This window comes from Callithrix jacchus, chromosome 5, assembly GCF_049354715.1.
Source record: "Callithrix jacchus isolate 240 chromosome 5, calJac240_pri, whole genome shotgun sequence".
Classification (NCBI taxonomy): Eukaryota; Metazoa; Chordata; class Mammalia; order Primates; family Cebidae; genus Callithrix; species Callithrix jacchus.
This window is the reverse complement of record NC_133506.1, coordinates 95412206-95425519: the sequence shown is the minus strand read 5'-3', so window position 1 is coordinate 95425519 and position 13314 is coordinate 95412206. Positions and strand designations below refer to the sequence as shown.

General features: G+C 60.1%; 1 protein-coding gene and 1 long non-coding RNA gene across 9 annotated transcripts in view; one reads left to right on the top strand and one right to left on the bottom strand.

Annotated features, from left to right (window-relative positions):
- BCAS3 (BCAS3 microtubule associated cell migration factor) overlaps positions 1–6465 on the top strand; it is a 754554-nt gene extending 748089 nt beyond the window's left edge. For 5 of the 8 annotated variants that reach the window (XM_078373700.1, XM_078373696.1, XM_078373697.1 and 2 more), the window contains 2 exons: positions 2344–2434; positions 5619–6465. In XM_078373700.1, coding sequence (XP_078229826.1) covers positions 2344–2434; positions 5619–5655 — 128 coding nt within the window. In that variant the 3' untranslated portion in view covers positions 5656–6465. The remainder of the gene's footprint in view (positions 1–2343; positions 2435–5618) is intronic. The other 3 variants (XM_078373699.1, XM_017972491.4, XM_078373712.1) reach the window with 1 other exon arrangement.
- A 612-nt stretch (positions 6466–7077) lies between these two features.
- Positions 7078–13106, bottom strand: LOC144582628 (uncharacterized). The gene is made up of 2 exons (XR_013535717.1): positions 12748–13106; positions 7078–7359 (listed from the first exon to the last, which is right to left on the bottom strand). It is a non-coding gene; the product is annotated as an uncharacterized LOC144582628 (long non-coding RNA).
- Between the last annotated feature and the right edge of the window lie 208 nt (positions 13107–13314).

Here is a 13314-nt window from a genome sequence, read left to right as displayed (position 1 = left end):
CTCATGTTCGGGAACCTCAGGCTTGACAAAGATTCAAGTAACTTTCCCAGAGTCTCCCAGGTACAGGTGGCCAGGGCTGTGCTCTTTACCACTTCCCTAAATGCCTCCACCAGCCTGGGCAGACACTGCCCCTCCGCCTTTCTTGGGTTCTCTGAGGCTGGGGGAAATGTCCTCCCCTCACTGCTAGAAGGGAAGGAGCTGTGGGAGCAGGGTCAGACTGGACCCTGAGGTCTCATCCTGCTTCCCCAGGCAGCTTGGGTGGAGAACTGCAGCCAGGACCCACTCACAGTGCTCGCCAGTCCCTTCAGTGGGCAGCATGTTGACACTCATGTACAGAGCCATAGACGTTGCTCCTTTTGTGGTGGCAGAGGTGCCAGAGCTGACCAAAGACTGAGCCAGGAGCCCTAGGCGGCCTCTTCCTAAGCACAGAGCGCTGCCCTCCCTGGCCCCTCTCAGGTCCCTGAGAGTAGGGCTCAGTGTCCCCCACACCACTGCAAGAAGCCAGAGGAGCTTTTCTCAGGGCCTCTGATTGGCCAGACATACTCCCTGCTGTCCAGCTCGGAAGAGACCTAGGGAACACCAAGCCCGAAGCAGAATTTCCTTTTTTTTTTTTGAGATGCCAGGCTAGAGTATAGTGACACAGTCATAGCCCACTGCAGCCTAGAACACCTGGGCTCAAGGGATCCCACTGCCTTAGCCTCCTGAGTAGCTGGGACTACAGGCATGTGCTACCACGCCCCTGCTAATCTTTTAATTTTTGGACACGGTTTTGCTGTATTGCCCAGGTTGGTCTTGAACTTTTGGCTTCAAGTGATCCTCTTGCCTTGCCCTCCCAAAGTGTGGGATTACAGGAGTGAGACACTTGACCCGACCCAACTTCAGATCTGACCTGCTGCTGGGGCCCCTGGTTTGGTCTCCCCAGCTTTCCCTGCATCTCATATAGGCCCTGTGCTCTCCGCATTTCACCCCTCCCAGGGTCCGCTGCCCATCAACTCACAGCCTGGCAAAGGGGACACAGCACCAAACTGTGGGCAGAGGGGCAGGGGCTCATGCTGCACAGCCCAGCTCAGGAGGAGGGCAAGATATGGGCAGCTGTGCCCTTGCCTCCTCACAGAGAATGCCCCACCCCATCTTCCTTGGCTCAACGCTCGTGGGTGGCCAGGGTTGCTTCTCTCACAAGGCCAGCCCCTCTGACACCTTTGAGTTTGGACCTTACTCCATATGGAGTGGGGCAGCATGAGGATCCAGCTTCCTTTTTTTTTTTCACCCTGAGAACAGCAGTGCCAAGGATCGAGCTGTCTCATCCTTCACTTATTTCATGAGAGCAGAGGTACCTTTCAGTCTCTACTCATTCATTATCCCCCTACCCCTGTGGCCTGTCCATCCTGGCCCAAGGCATAGAGGGGCAGCTGCTGGTAAAAGGCCCATTTCCAACATGAGCCAATGGGGATGGCTCTCCAGCGTGGGCATGGGGGCTGGTCTCGGTGATGCCAGAGCTGCCAGCATCCCATGGCCCACACCAGCAGCCATGCTTTCTCGGGGGCGGGGGGAGCAGTTGCAGAACCAGAACTACGGGCTGCTTCCTCTTCTTGGTTTTGCTCTCTGCAGTGTGGGGATATAGCATCCCCAACCAGGGGACCACATTCCTGGAGAATGCAAGGTCACAGTGAAGTGGCTGGGGTCTAGCCACTTGTCTGGAAGCCACTCCTCCTCTCCTGCCCTACTGGGGCCTGGAGAAGTTCTTTTAGAGCTTTTTCCACTGACCAGAATCTCCACACAGCTAAGGTCGGAGGCAGCTGGGGACACTTCCCTCATTCCCTGCCACAGAGCCCCCAGCACTCTCTTCCCGGCCCTGGCAGGTTCCTGACGGACTTCCCCCACAGGGCCACCTCAGCCGCAGGACAGCTGCCCAGACCTGGGGGTATCAGGAGTGAGGAAGGAGGGCAGCAACCGGGAGTTGGGCCACTGAGTCAGAAGGTCCAAGGGCATTCCTTAAAACTGCAGTCTGTCTCCCTGTCCTCTTCTGGCAGCCCACCCGAATGGGGCCCCACCCCTCCCACTTCCTACAACTGTTCCTCATGCTGAACCTGTCACCCCTCCCCCACGCTGAACGGGGTCTTGGCTCCCTCCGTCACAGCACTTCCATCTCTGGGACCCCCAAGACGGATTGGGCCCCAGCCCCGACACATGCATGTCACTGTCCTCCTCGACTGCAAGCTTCCCCTCCTCCCGGTGTGCCCCGCGCCTCCTGACATCTCTCCACCTGCTTGCAGAGATCACTGTACTTCTCAATCGTTGTCCATCTTTTCCAAAAAGATTCCTCAATGCTTTTCTTTTCAAAAGGGAAAAAAAAAGGAAAAAAAAAACAATGCCAACAGCCCAGCGTCCGTGAGCAACCCAACAGTAACAAAGCATGCGTTCGGGATGGAGGAAGGTAAGGCCACACATTTCCATTTGCCGCTTGTCCTAGGGCTGGGCAGCCGGGATGATGGAGCGGGGATCTGAGCAGCCCTCCTCCCCGCCACTTCCCACACACACACCCCTGTCTGCAGGGGGAGGAAGAGAAGGGGTCTGAGAGGAGGCCTAGAGAAAAGCGCCCACCAGGCTGCCCCAGGGCCAGCAGGCCCCCTTTTCTTTCACTGTGAGTCTGTGTTGAATAATGGGCCCCCACCTCCCCTTCCCACATCATTCGTTCATTCATTCATTCATTCTAGAAATGTTTAGGGTACCCATGATTTTCCAAGCCACGAGGGATACAGAGATAAGGCACAGAAGCCCCCTGAGGGGGTCTCCCCTGGATGAGGAGACACATGGGAGGGTGAGGGGGCTAGGAGTCAGCACAGCGCAGGGTGGGGTCCGGCGGGTTCTGCGAGGGGACAGGACAAGCCCACAGAGGAGTGGACGCTGGTGCTAAGTTTTGGAAGATGAGTAGGTGTTCTGGGGCCAGGGAGCCGGTGAAGGGCTTTTTAGTCAGAGCAAGTTCTGTGAGCACAGGCCCAGAAGCCGAGAGCCCTCTGGAGGGGCCACGCACCACACGGCTTCATCACTTTTGTGTCTCAGGCACACTGGGTACCACTAGCGAGAGGTTGGCGGCAGGTCATGGAAGGCCATTTCATAATGCTGGGGTGTTCAGACCTTGCCTTGAGGACTGTTAGGAGGGGTTGAAGGCTTTCACACAGACAAAAAGCAAGATAAGGGCCATACAGTAGAGAGCCAGCTCTGGCTTCCGTACGGGGGCTGGCTTGGGTATGGGGGTGACCTGGAGTCAGGAGACCGAGGCACACAGTGCAGGCTTAGCCAGGGCAGAGGCAGAGGAGAGAGAAGTTCAGCAGAGCCTTGGTTACCCTGGGGTGGGGGCGAGGGAGAACCCTGCCCCAGTCCATCTTTCCCAGGCCTGACTGGGAAAGGGAGAAATCGAGCAAGGCGCTCAGGCTGTCCCTGGCCCCCGGGAAGAGCACATTCACCTTGTAGGCTGCTGGGCGACTTTCTCTGCTCTGTGGTGTGATGGGCTGGGGTGCGTCCACGAAGACTCACTGGTGGGGCCACCAAGGCTGCAGGGGTATTTGCTGGGGGCCTGTGCCAAGGGACAGTGGTCGTGCCAAGCTGGGGCCCGGGCTCCTGTTTCCTGTCTTCCTTGGCAGTGTGGACGTGGGGATATTTTGCATCAAGGCCGTTGAAGCTGTCCCTCAGCTGTAAAAAAGGGCCAGCCTTCCGAATCCTGGTGGGTCCTTCCTCTGGGGCCTTCTTCCTTAGGCCTGGCCCCATCCTAAGGAAGCCCCTGCTTTTCTTGCTGCCGCCTGCGCTCCTCTCCCTCCCGCCTGGCCCTGCTGTCAGCGCCCCCTAGTGCCGGCCGGCCACGCTTGAGGGCAGTGGGGCCTCAGATCCATCGCTTCGGCTTGCTTGTGTGGAGGGAAAGCAACAGAGGGGGCTCTCTTCTTGGAATCTGGAGCTTCCATGTAGAATCCTCAGGGTCTGCTCTTGGCTTTCCCATCCTCTCCACCTCATGGCACAAAAAAATGGCCTGTCCCCACAAATTAGGGTGATACTGAAGAAGGAACAGGAAAAAAGAGATCCTACTTGCCTTGTTTTCTATCCTTATACAGACAGCTCTTGACTTTCCCAGGCAGCCAGTGTCCCTTAGAGGTCAGGGACCATAGCCAGGTCCTCAGCCCCTGTCCACAGTCCCATCCCCCACTTCCCCCAATCAGCCGAGAGGCCCTGGTGTCGCAGTGAACCGTCCCACCGAGACCCAGGCCACAGACTTGGTGGGTGCTTCCCAGCCCTCCCTGCCCCCAGCCCAGGTGCCCACTTCCTCCCCACTCCACTCTGTGGCCACTGCTCCTGGGGCCTGCAGGGAGTGGGGGTCAGTGGCTCGTTCCTGGCTGGCCGGTCCAGGAGTGAAGGCCATGACCCCTTCATTCCCTAACCAGAGCCAGCTGTGCTGCGCGTGCAGCGGCAGGGGGCCTGGGAGCGCTGCAGGCTGAAGACGAAGGTCTCAAGCCAGGCCAGATGAGTGCAACATTTGTGCACATCTTGCTGTTTCAAATGACTGCTCTGAGGTCCTGCAGTCCTGGGTGGACGCAAGTCTACACATCTTGGCTTGGGGCAGATTCAAGACACTGCTTGGTGTGTGTACGCCCACATGTCAGAGCCCCTGGGGTAGACTGAAAGGGAATCGGAACTGGCCACCTTCAAAGAGCCAAGTAATTGGCTCTTCCTTGCACTCAGCAAACGGAATTTTGTTCCCAACCCACCTACTCCAGGACCTGACTTAGGTCAGGAGATGGTGGGACACTGGAGGGGCCCGTAGCTGAATGAGATGGGTCAAGCTGCCATATCTGAAATGGAAACATGCATGCACAGGGCCAGGGAGGCGGAGAAGAGGAGGGCGGGGCTCCTCTTTCAGGCTGACTCTGAGGGGCCTCCAGGAGACTTTGGGGCCTAAGATGAAAGGAGAAGGGAGGCACTTCAGACAAACAGGGACCCTCTCTTCAATGGAGCGGCCCCTCTCAAACCAGGTATTCCCTCCCAGGGAAACAGGACACTTGCCAGGAGGTGCCAAAGATGAGCCAAGACCTGGCCATCTGGCGGACTGTGTGCGTGAGCATGAGTGAATGAGTGGCAAAGCCAGGCGGAAGCTCCAGGCACAGGCCGGGCAGGAGAGGGGAGGTGGGGACAGATCAGGCAGGAATGCTTCAGGCCCTCCCGTACCCTGGCTTCTCCCCACCTGCCTCCCCTGTAGAGCCGGGACAGGAGGCACTGTGGAGTTGGGGGCATGCTGGCTGAGCATGAGTGTGTGTGCAGGCACGGGCACGGGCCCTGCAAAGAGCAGTGTCATCCACACACATCGTCAGGGTGGTCGTGCTTCGGGGCTAAAGGGCTTCCTGCAACAGGGAAAGACCATGCTCTTGCACCAGAGTCTGCCAGCCAAGGGGCTTTCCCTCCCCTGTGTGCCCTGAGCTGCCCCCCGCCCATCCAGGGAGCAGGTGGGGATCCCCCTGCAGAAGAATACAAGTGAACCCAGAATGACGCCTCAAGGCAGGCAGCCTAACCCAGGTAGTGCCCCTACTCCCCAGACCCAACTCTGACCAGGCCTGGCCCTCTCCTGTGTCTTGCAGAACTTCAGCGAGAGGGAAGCATCGAGACTCTGAGTAACAGCTCAGGCTCCACCAGTGGCAGCATCCCAAGAAACTTTGATGGCTACCGATCTCCGCTGCCCACCAATGAGAGCCAGCCCCTCAGCCTCTTCCCGACTGGCTTCCCGTAGGTACCAGCAACTGCTTCTGACTGGCCGGCCCCCTCCCCTGCTGGAGGAGGGGAGAAGCCTTCCTCTGGTCCTACCCTTCAGTCTCTGCTCCTCCTTCATCAACACCTTCCCCAAGCTTAGTGACAGCAGCCGCCCATCCTACCTGGATGGAGAAGAGACCCTTCTCCCAGCACCTCAGCGTACCCTCCCTCTGCGTACCTGTCAGTGGAGGCTGTGGCCAGGAGAGACTGCAGAAGCCCGGTCCCTGTGTATGTTTGCACATGACATCCTGCATTGGATCTGCTTTTGTATTTTTTAACCATACCCATGAGGGAGGGGGGACCTAGAACAGTGACCAGATGTGGGAGACTGGGTGGGGGCAGGGTCGATGGTCCAGCCGGGCTTCTTGACCCTGAGTAGACAGCCGAAGCCTCACCTCACGTCTGGCTGTGATACACACTGCCCGCAGCTTCCCTTGGTCAGCCCCCCTCCAGCACGGGGTGAACTGAGGCCCAGAGTATTAGGGAAGGAGGAAGGGAGGAGACACCTCCTCCCTTCCTCCCTTCTTTCCCCATCTGTTTATGGGAAGAGTTTGTCTTTCTTATCTTTAAGCCCCTTTATCCTGGTCCTGTACTGTTCAGTGAAGGAAACCGTGGTTATTGAGGCCCTGTCGAGAAGTGCACGTCTTGTCCAATAAATCATGCTGCAATTGGTGTCTATCCCTGAGTTGCTGGGGTCAGGGTCCTCTCCAAACGCTGAGAGTCCTGTGGCCTGAGCGCCCAGGATCCCAACGCCCCCTTTCATGTGCACCTGGGGGCAGAAGGAGTCAGTGGAGGGTTGGAATGGGAAGGAGAACTTTTGCCCTGGAATTTGGATGAGGCCTGATTTAAGCCCATTCTCCAACATCTTGCCTGTTACCAGAGGCAGTGAGTTCTTGGGGTACCACAGGCTTGGACCCTCCTCTCTGAGGGTCTTGCCTGGCCATGTGCTGGTGGGTTGCTCTGGGGAGGAGAGCCTGGCAAAGCCTTTTCCAGGGGTTGCCTTGTAACTGCCTCTCTCTTCAAACTCAGAAGATGGAAGGGTGGGTATCTCATGAAACCTGGCTGGAATCTTCAGATGACAAGTGCCTGATTTTGTCTCCCTGCCCCACCACCACCACTTCTGGACCTCAAATGAGTGTCAACAAGGAGATGGGAACAGGGAGGACAAATGGTGTGTTGAGCAGGAAGCAGGAAGAAGACGAATGCTAGTCCTAGTGCCCCTTCCCTGGCCCACACTTCCCAGAGACCTCAGGGAGGCCTTGGAGATGGAAGGAAACCCACGGAGCCAGGTGTGGTTTGGGTTAAGTTTAATGGAACAGCCATAGAAAAGTTGAGTTCACAAACAAGCAGGCCTTCCCATGCAACTGTCCAGCCAAAGCTGGGGCTGCTCCTGGGGACCCTGCCCCCTTCACACACACCCATCCCATCCCTGGTGCCCAAGAGGCCCTCATCTTCAGTTCACTCTGCCAGATCAGTTGGGCACGTTGGGGGCACAGGTGGAGGGTTGCTGAATCCCACTAGACTCCGTAGGCTGAGAGATGATCCTACACAGGGTGGTCTAAGCCTGGGCACCTGCAGGGTGAGAAGTCACATGCCAGACTGAGGCATGCTGGGAACACAAGCCTGGCCCCAGCAATAGGGGTTGCTGGAGGAGCTGCAGCTTTTCCCCATCTTGCTGAATTATTGATGGGCCTGGCACTGCCCCTACCACCAGCTAAGCCATGTTTCAGTCAAAAAGGGACAAGGAGGAGAGTGCTACCAGGCTACCTGTGCATGCTGCCCATGGCCTGTCCCCCTGCTCTAGGGAGCATAAGCCCCTCTGAAACCACCCTAGGAAACATGGATGTGGCAGAGACCTTGCTGCCAGGGGCTCTCTCAGCCATTCAGGGAACCGGCTGGCAGCTTAGAGAATCAGGAGTCCTCCCTGGCCTGGCCCTTCCCCTCCAGCGGGGGCAAAACAGCTGTGGCCTCCCCCAGGCAGGGAAAGTGGTGGGTGTAGGGCTGGACTTGCCGGCTGAGCTTGCAGGACAATCTGGTTATTCATCTGCTCGAAGCCAGGGCAACTCTTTGAGTATGCGGGGGAAGGGTGAGGATAAGAGAGGCCAGATAAGCTGGCCCCACGGCGGCTGCCACTAGAGCTCAGGTTATCAGAAAGGCTTTGGGCCTGGCCTCCGGCTAATTGGGGAGGTTATGGAGCCTGCCATAGCCTGTAATCAGCTGGAAGTGAGAGCTGGGCCCCAGGGTGGGGTCCTTACTGGCCACTGGCCCCTGAGCAGCTGCTTCCTATCCTCTACCGATAACATCCAGGGCAATCTGGGACTCACTCCAGCCCCAGCAGACCTCATGGTGGCATCACCTGGGAGGGCATCAGAGCATGAATCACACTGTGGCCGGACCAGGGGACCTTTAGGAATCCACGTGACCTTCCGATTCTCTCGGCACTACCTGGTCAACGGGCAACTTTACTATGGACTTCCTCTCAATTTGATGAAGAATATCTTCATGATCTGGAAAGAGGCTAGTGGGAGCCAGGGTGGCAACTGAAGGAGCGAGGGTACTGTCTAGGATGAGAAAAGGCCCAGTGGGCCTGAGGCTGATGCAAGCACACAAGCTCGAACACCAGAGCCAGCCAGCCCTTCTGTAAACGAGCAGAGGCCAGGCAGGCAGCCACCAGTCTGGACATGGATATGGTTTCTCAGTGGTAAGGTTTTATTTCACAATTCAGGGGCTCACAAAACTAGAAAATACCTGAGAGTTCTGTTTGATCCTCATTTCTTACAAATGGCAAGCAAGCCTGAGACCCAGAGTAGGGCAGGGCCTAGCCCAAGGTCACAAAGTCACAAACCTAGTGAACCGATCCCTGCCTGCACCTAGCTGCTTCACACCCTGGCCAGTTCCCTTAGAGGGACCCAAATCAGAGCTGAGCTTCCCGTCCTATGCCCCTATCCCATCCAGGATGCTGACCCAGCTGACCTCCATCCCCACTCCATCAGGCTTCTGGCTGGGGCTGAGAGACTGCCTTGGCAGCTGCTCCCTTGCCCCTGTATAGCTGGAAGGCAGCCCTCTCCTGCAGACCTAGAACTGGAGACTCTAGAGGCAAAGGGACAGTGCATCCTGTATGTTTTGAATTCAGAGCAAGAGCCCAGGGGAGGGTGGCGGCCCTGGCATCTCAGGATCACCTTGCTGTAAGAGCAGGGGTAGGCAGCTCAGCAGCACCGCCTTCTTGGGAGTGGATTTGGACTTGCTCTCTTTAAGGTCCCAGGGTCCCATCCCAGCTCTGCCACCAGCAGGCACGTGGTCTTGGGTGAATGACTGCACCTCTGGGGTTCAGGGTCCTCAGTGTAAAGAGGGAAGAGAGCAGCATGCCCTTCCCGGAGGTGCAACACAGAGCAGAAGCAGGCAAAGAGGAAGCTGCGGGTCCACGAGGCAAACCCAAGGTTCGAGGTGCAGAAGTTGATAGCCAAGCCAGGTAGCCTCTTAGCAGGCAGGGATCAGGAGGGCAGAGGCTGCGCAGCTGGAGCCCGGGACTGTGGGGCGCCGTCCCCACGCTGCTCCAGGGAATCCCGACCCGCTCCCTACGAAAGCGTTTCCGAATGCGAACCCAGAGCCTGTAAGCGCCCCGGCAGTCCCACCCCTCTGTCGCAGGTGGGCCCGTCCTAGGGGTCCTTCCTGCCCTCTACCCCCTCTCACAAGCCACTCAGTAGAGCGCCCCCCGTTCACGCTCCCGTGATCCCAGAAACCCGCACCCATGATCTTGCCCCATGCACATCCACGCACGAAGGTTCACAGACACGCACCTCACTTCTGCGGCCCAGGTGTCCCAAGCATACAGCTGCCACCAGCGGAACCGCGGCCCCGAGCCAGTGAGCCGTCTGCAGCTCCCAGGGTTACCGGGCTCCCCAGAACTCTGGGAAAGTCATCCAAAGTCCAGCGGGGATGCAGGCCGCGTGATCTCGCCCTCAGGTGCAGAGCGACACCCTTCCCGGCCCGCAGAGGCCAGGCTGGGCCTTGCCCTCGCATCCGCCAGGATGATGAGGGACGGGGCCACACAGGCCGTGGCTGCTGAGGCGCTACCCTGGGCCACCCCGCAACAAGAAGGGAGTCCGGCCGCCCGCTCTCCCCGCGTCCCCCGCCCCATCCCAGCCAGTTGGCCCGACCCTGCGCGGGATAATTGGGACAGGAGGGAGGCGACAGGCGGGCGGCGGCTCCAGAGAGACTGCGCGCCTGTCAGCGGCAATTTGTTTAAGTGGACGGGACGGGCCGGGCCGCTGCGGGCTGGGGTCACGGAGGCCGCAGCCCCCACCCCAGCCAGACCTGGGACCGCGGGGGAGCCCGGCCGGGCCGCTAAACCGGGCTGGTTGGCGCCAGGGCTCCGGGAGGTGCTGTATGGCTGGGAAGCCGTGATGGGAATCAACTCTGTCTGGGGAGTGTCCTTCACCCCCACACTCCCCAGGTCCAGGAGGAGACCGACGCGCCCGGCGGCACCCTCACAGCTGCCCATAGCACGGGGCCACGCGCGTCCCCTGTGCTTAGCCTGGGCACATTCGTCTGCCAGCGAGCGCTGAAGCCAGTCTGCAGCCCGCGCCCCGTGACTCGGACGCACGTCCGTCGTCCCCTCTGCCACACGGCCGCACAGCCCAATCTTTCTGCCACCCCCTGCCCGCGGGCTCACGCAACCCCGGCCTCGCACACAGACGAGGAAGCGGCGGGGACCCCCTGCCACCTCGGAGGCTCAACCTGGGGAAGGTCCCAGCAGTGCCCCTCGACCCTTCGAGGGGTGGCGGGGCCAGCGGACGGAAGGGCAGCCGCGCCTGCCTCAGGACCGCGGCCCCACCGGCCCAGGCCGCCCCCTCCCCCTTTCGCTGTTGCGGGAAGCGCGGGCGCACTGTCCGCGCACCACCCGCGGGAGCCCGTCCGACGCCCAGGTCGGAGACCGCCTGCGAGAGGGAGGGGCGGCCGAGCGCGCGTCCCCCGCCCGTCCGCGGGGCCCGGCCGATGCGAAGTGACAGGGGCCGGAGCTTTGTTGTGGAGCCTCGGCCGCCTGGCGCCAGCCGCCCCCGCCCGCGCCCTCCCCCTCCAGCCCCGGGCGGCCCGCTAGGCGCCCCCCGGGGCCTCTTAAAGAAACACGCACACTCGGCCCGGGGGAGTCCTCCAGGGGCGCGGGTTCCTGGGAAGAGGGAGAGGGCTGGCGAGGGAGGGGCCCAGCGGGAGCCGCACGGCGTCGCTTCAGGGCCTTTCAGGCCTCCCTAGCGCCAGTTTTCGTTGAGCCTCCGGCATTCCTAGCCAGAGAGTTTGGCTGGGGGTCGCTACAGACTCTTCAGAGCGGCTGCCACAGGACCTCCGGGCGATTGCGGGACGGCGGGGCGGGGCGGGCGGTGGGATCCTGACCGGGACAGACCCCCGGGAAGCCAGAGGGCAGGTCCGTGGCACTGTAGGTGGGGTCGAGGTCCCCAGAGGCAGCCATTGCACTGTCGCCGCCGGGTTTCTTGGTTCAATAGCCCAGGCCTGAGTGTTTCAAACTCTCCAGGCCTCGGACCCCCTGGACCAGCTATGGATGGACTAATGAAATGGACTAACGTCTAAAACGCACACATTTAGATGTACACATACTCTTACAAGGACAAAAGTACGTGTACACACACACACATTTTCACACTCGACTTTGCAAATGCATTCACAGATTTCTAGGCCGGTACCTGGATACCCGGCTAGGGAAAGCTGCCCTGGTTCTCTGGTCACCTCATCGGCTGCACAAACGTGTCCACAAGGGTCCCTTCCGGAAGGGGCATATCTCGGCTAAGGTGGAGCCGGCAGGTATTTGCCTGTGCAAAACTGCAACGGATCCTACCCCGGCTTCGTAGCCTGCGCAGCGCGGAGTCAAAGATTCGTTCTGGCCAGAAAGAAGGTACTAAGAGAGGAGCGACCCAGCCAACGGCGAGGTCGTGGAGAAAACCCTGTGGGGGCGGCGCTCATACGTGCAATAATGAGTTGTGAGTGCCTTGGGGTCGGTCCCGAAAAGTAGGGAAAACGGTTGCAGAGGCCGAACTGCTTCCGCAGGTCCCAAATCCGCACTGCCGGAAGAGATCCAGCCTTTAAATGCTGCTCCCAACGTTCAACACGAAGTGCCCTGCGACCGGTGTGCGCAGCGGGCGGGCGCCTGCATGGGTCAATGTTGGATGTGGGATGTACGCGCCCACCACGCGGTTTTACGGGTGGGAGTATCGCCTGTGGTTAGTGTAAGCTCTGTTTTTTCCTTCGGAATACGACCTCCAGTAATCAGCCTGAGTGTCCGCGCCCGAGCCCGATTGGAAGCAGGTGCGTGGTCGCTCCACTCTCCCTGTGCACACTAAGTTACAGCTCTTGCTGCGCGCAGGGAGCACCACACGGGGCCCGAAACACACACACACACACACACACACACACACACACAAAATCACTTCATAGGGAGGGAGGGAATACTGGGGCTGCCGGAAGACGGAAGACAAGACTGATCGTGGAGAAGGGGGCTTCAGTCATAGGTGCTACCAGACACCCCGACTCCGCACTCGTTGCTTAGCACTCCTGAACTTAGGAGACTCCGAGAGATGAGAACAAACTCTTAAAAAGTGATTGACAAGGCGAAAAGAGGATGCTGGTATTTCGGATGAAAGAGACTTTCGTCTCCGGTACCGGATAGGGCGAAAATTCGTTGGGTCGCTGGTGGAGAATCCGGGGTCCGCTCGCGCAGTGCCGCCCTGTGCTCAGCGAAAGGTGCGCTCACCTTTCTAACCTCGAGGACCCACTCTCCCGGCCGCCAGAAAGCTCGGGGCGGGGCCAGGGCCTGCGGAGAACTCCAGGTTCCTTCGAGTATTCCGGTTTGGGCGGGCGCCGGTAGGGGGTCCCCGCGTTTCCCCAGCGCAAGGCCGCATCCCGCTCCCTCCTGCGCCGGCCCCAGCAGGGCTCGGCCATGACTCCACTCACCAGCTCCCGCCACCTGGGATCCGCTCCGGGACCTCGGCCGCCCGAGCCTCCCGATTCGCCCGCCCACTGGCCTCGCTTTCCAGCGCCTGCAGTCTCTCTCTGGAGCGCAGGGACCCCCAGGCGGCGCCGCGACCGGGAGCTGGGTCGGAGGCCAGTCTGGGGCGCCGGCCAGAGCGGCCGAGCCTCCAGGCACGGGAGAAGAAGGGCGCCCTCTCTCCTCTCCGGGCCGTGTCAATGCTTTGCACTTGGGGCCAGCGTGCGGCTGCGGGTCCTTCCCCAAGGCCCTGGGACCCCGGCGCCCCTCGCCTTAGGCCCTTTCGGCGGGTCAGGTCAGCCCTCCGCGCTCTCCAGTCCCGCGCAGGCAGCAGTGGAAGCGGGCGGGAGGTGGGGGCCGGGACAGGAGGAGGGGTCTCAGGGCCCGGCGGCCCGTCATTGGTTAATATTTTATTCTGTTGACATGTTTTCTTACTGCTAAGGCTTCCGACACCTTCTCCCAGGCCCCCCCTCCCGGCCAGAGCTTGGCCTGAGCTGTCAAAACCCCGCCCCCGGAGACCCACAATTGGTCCA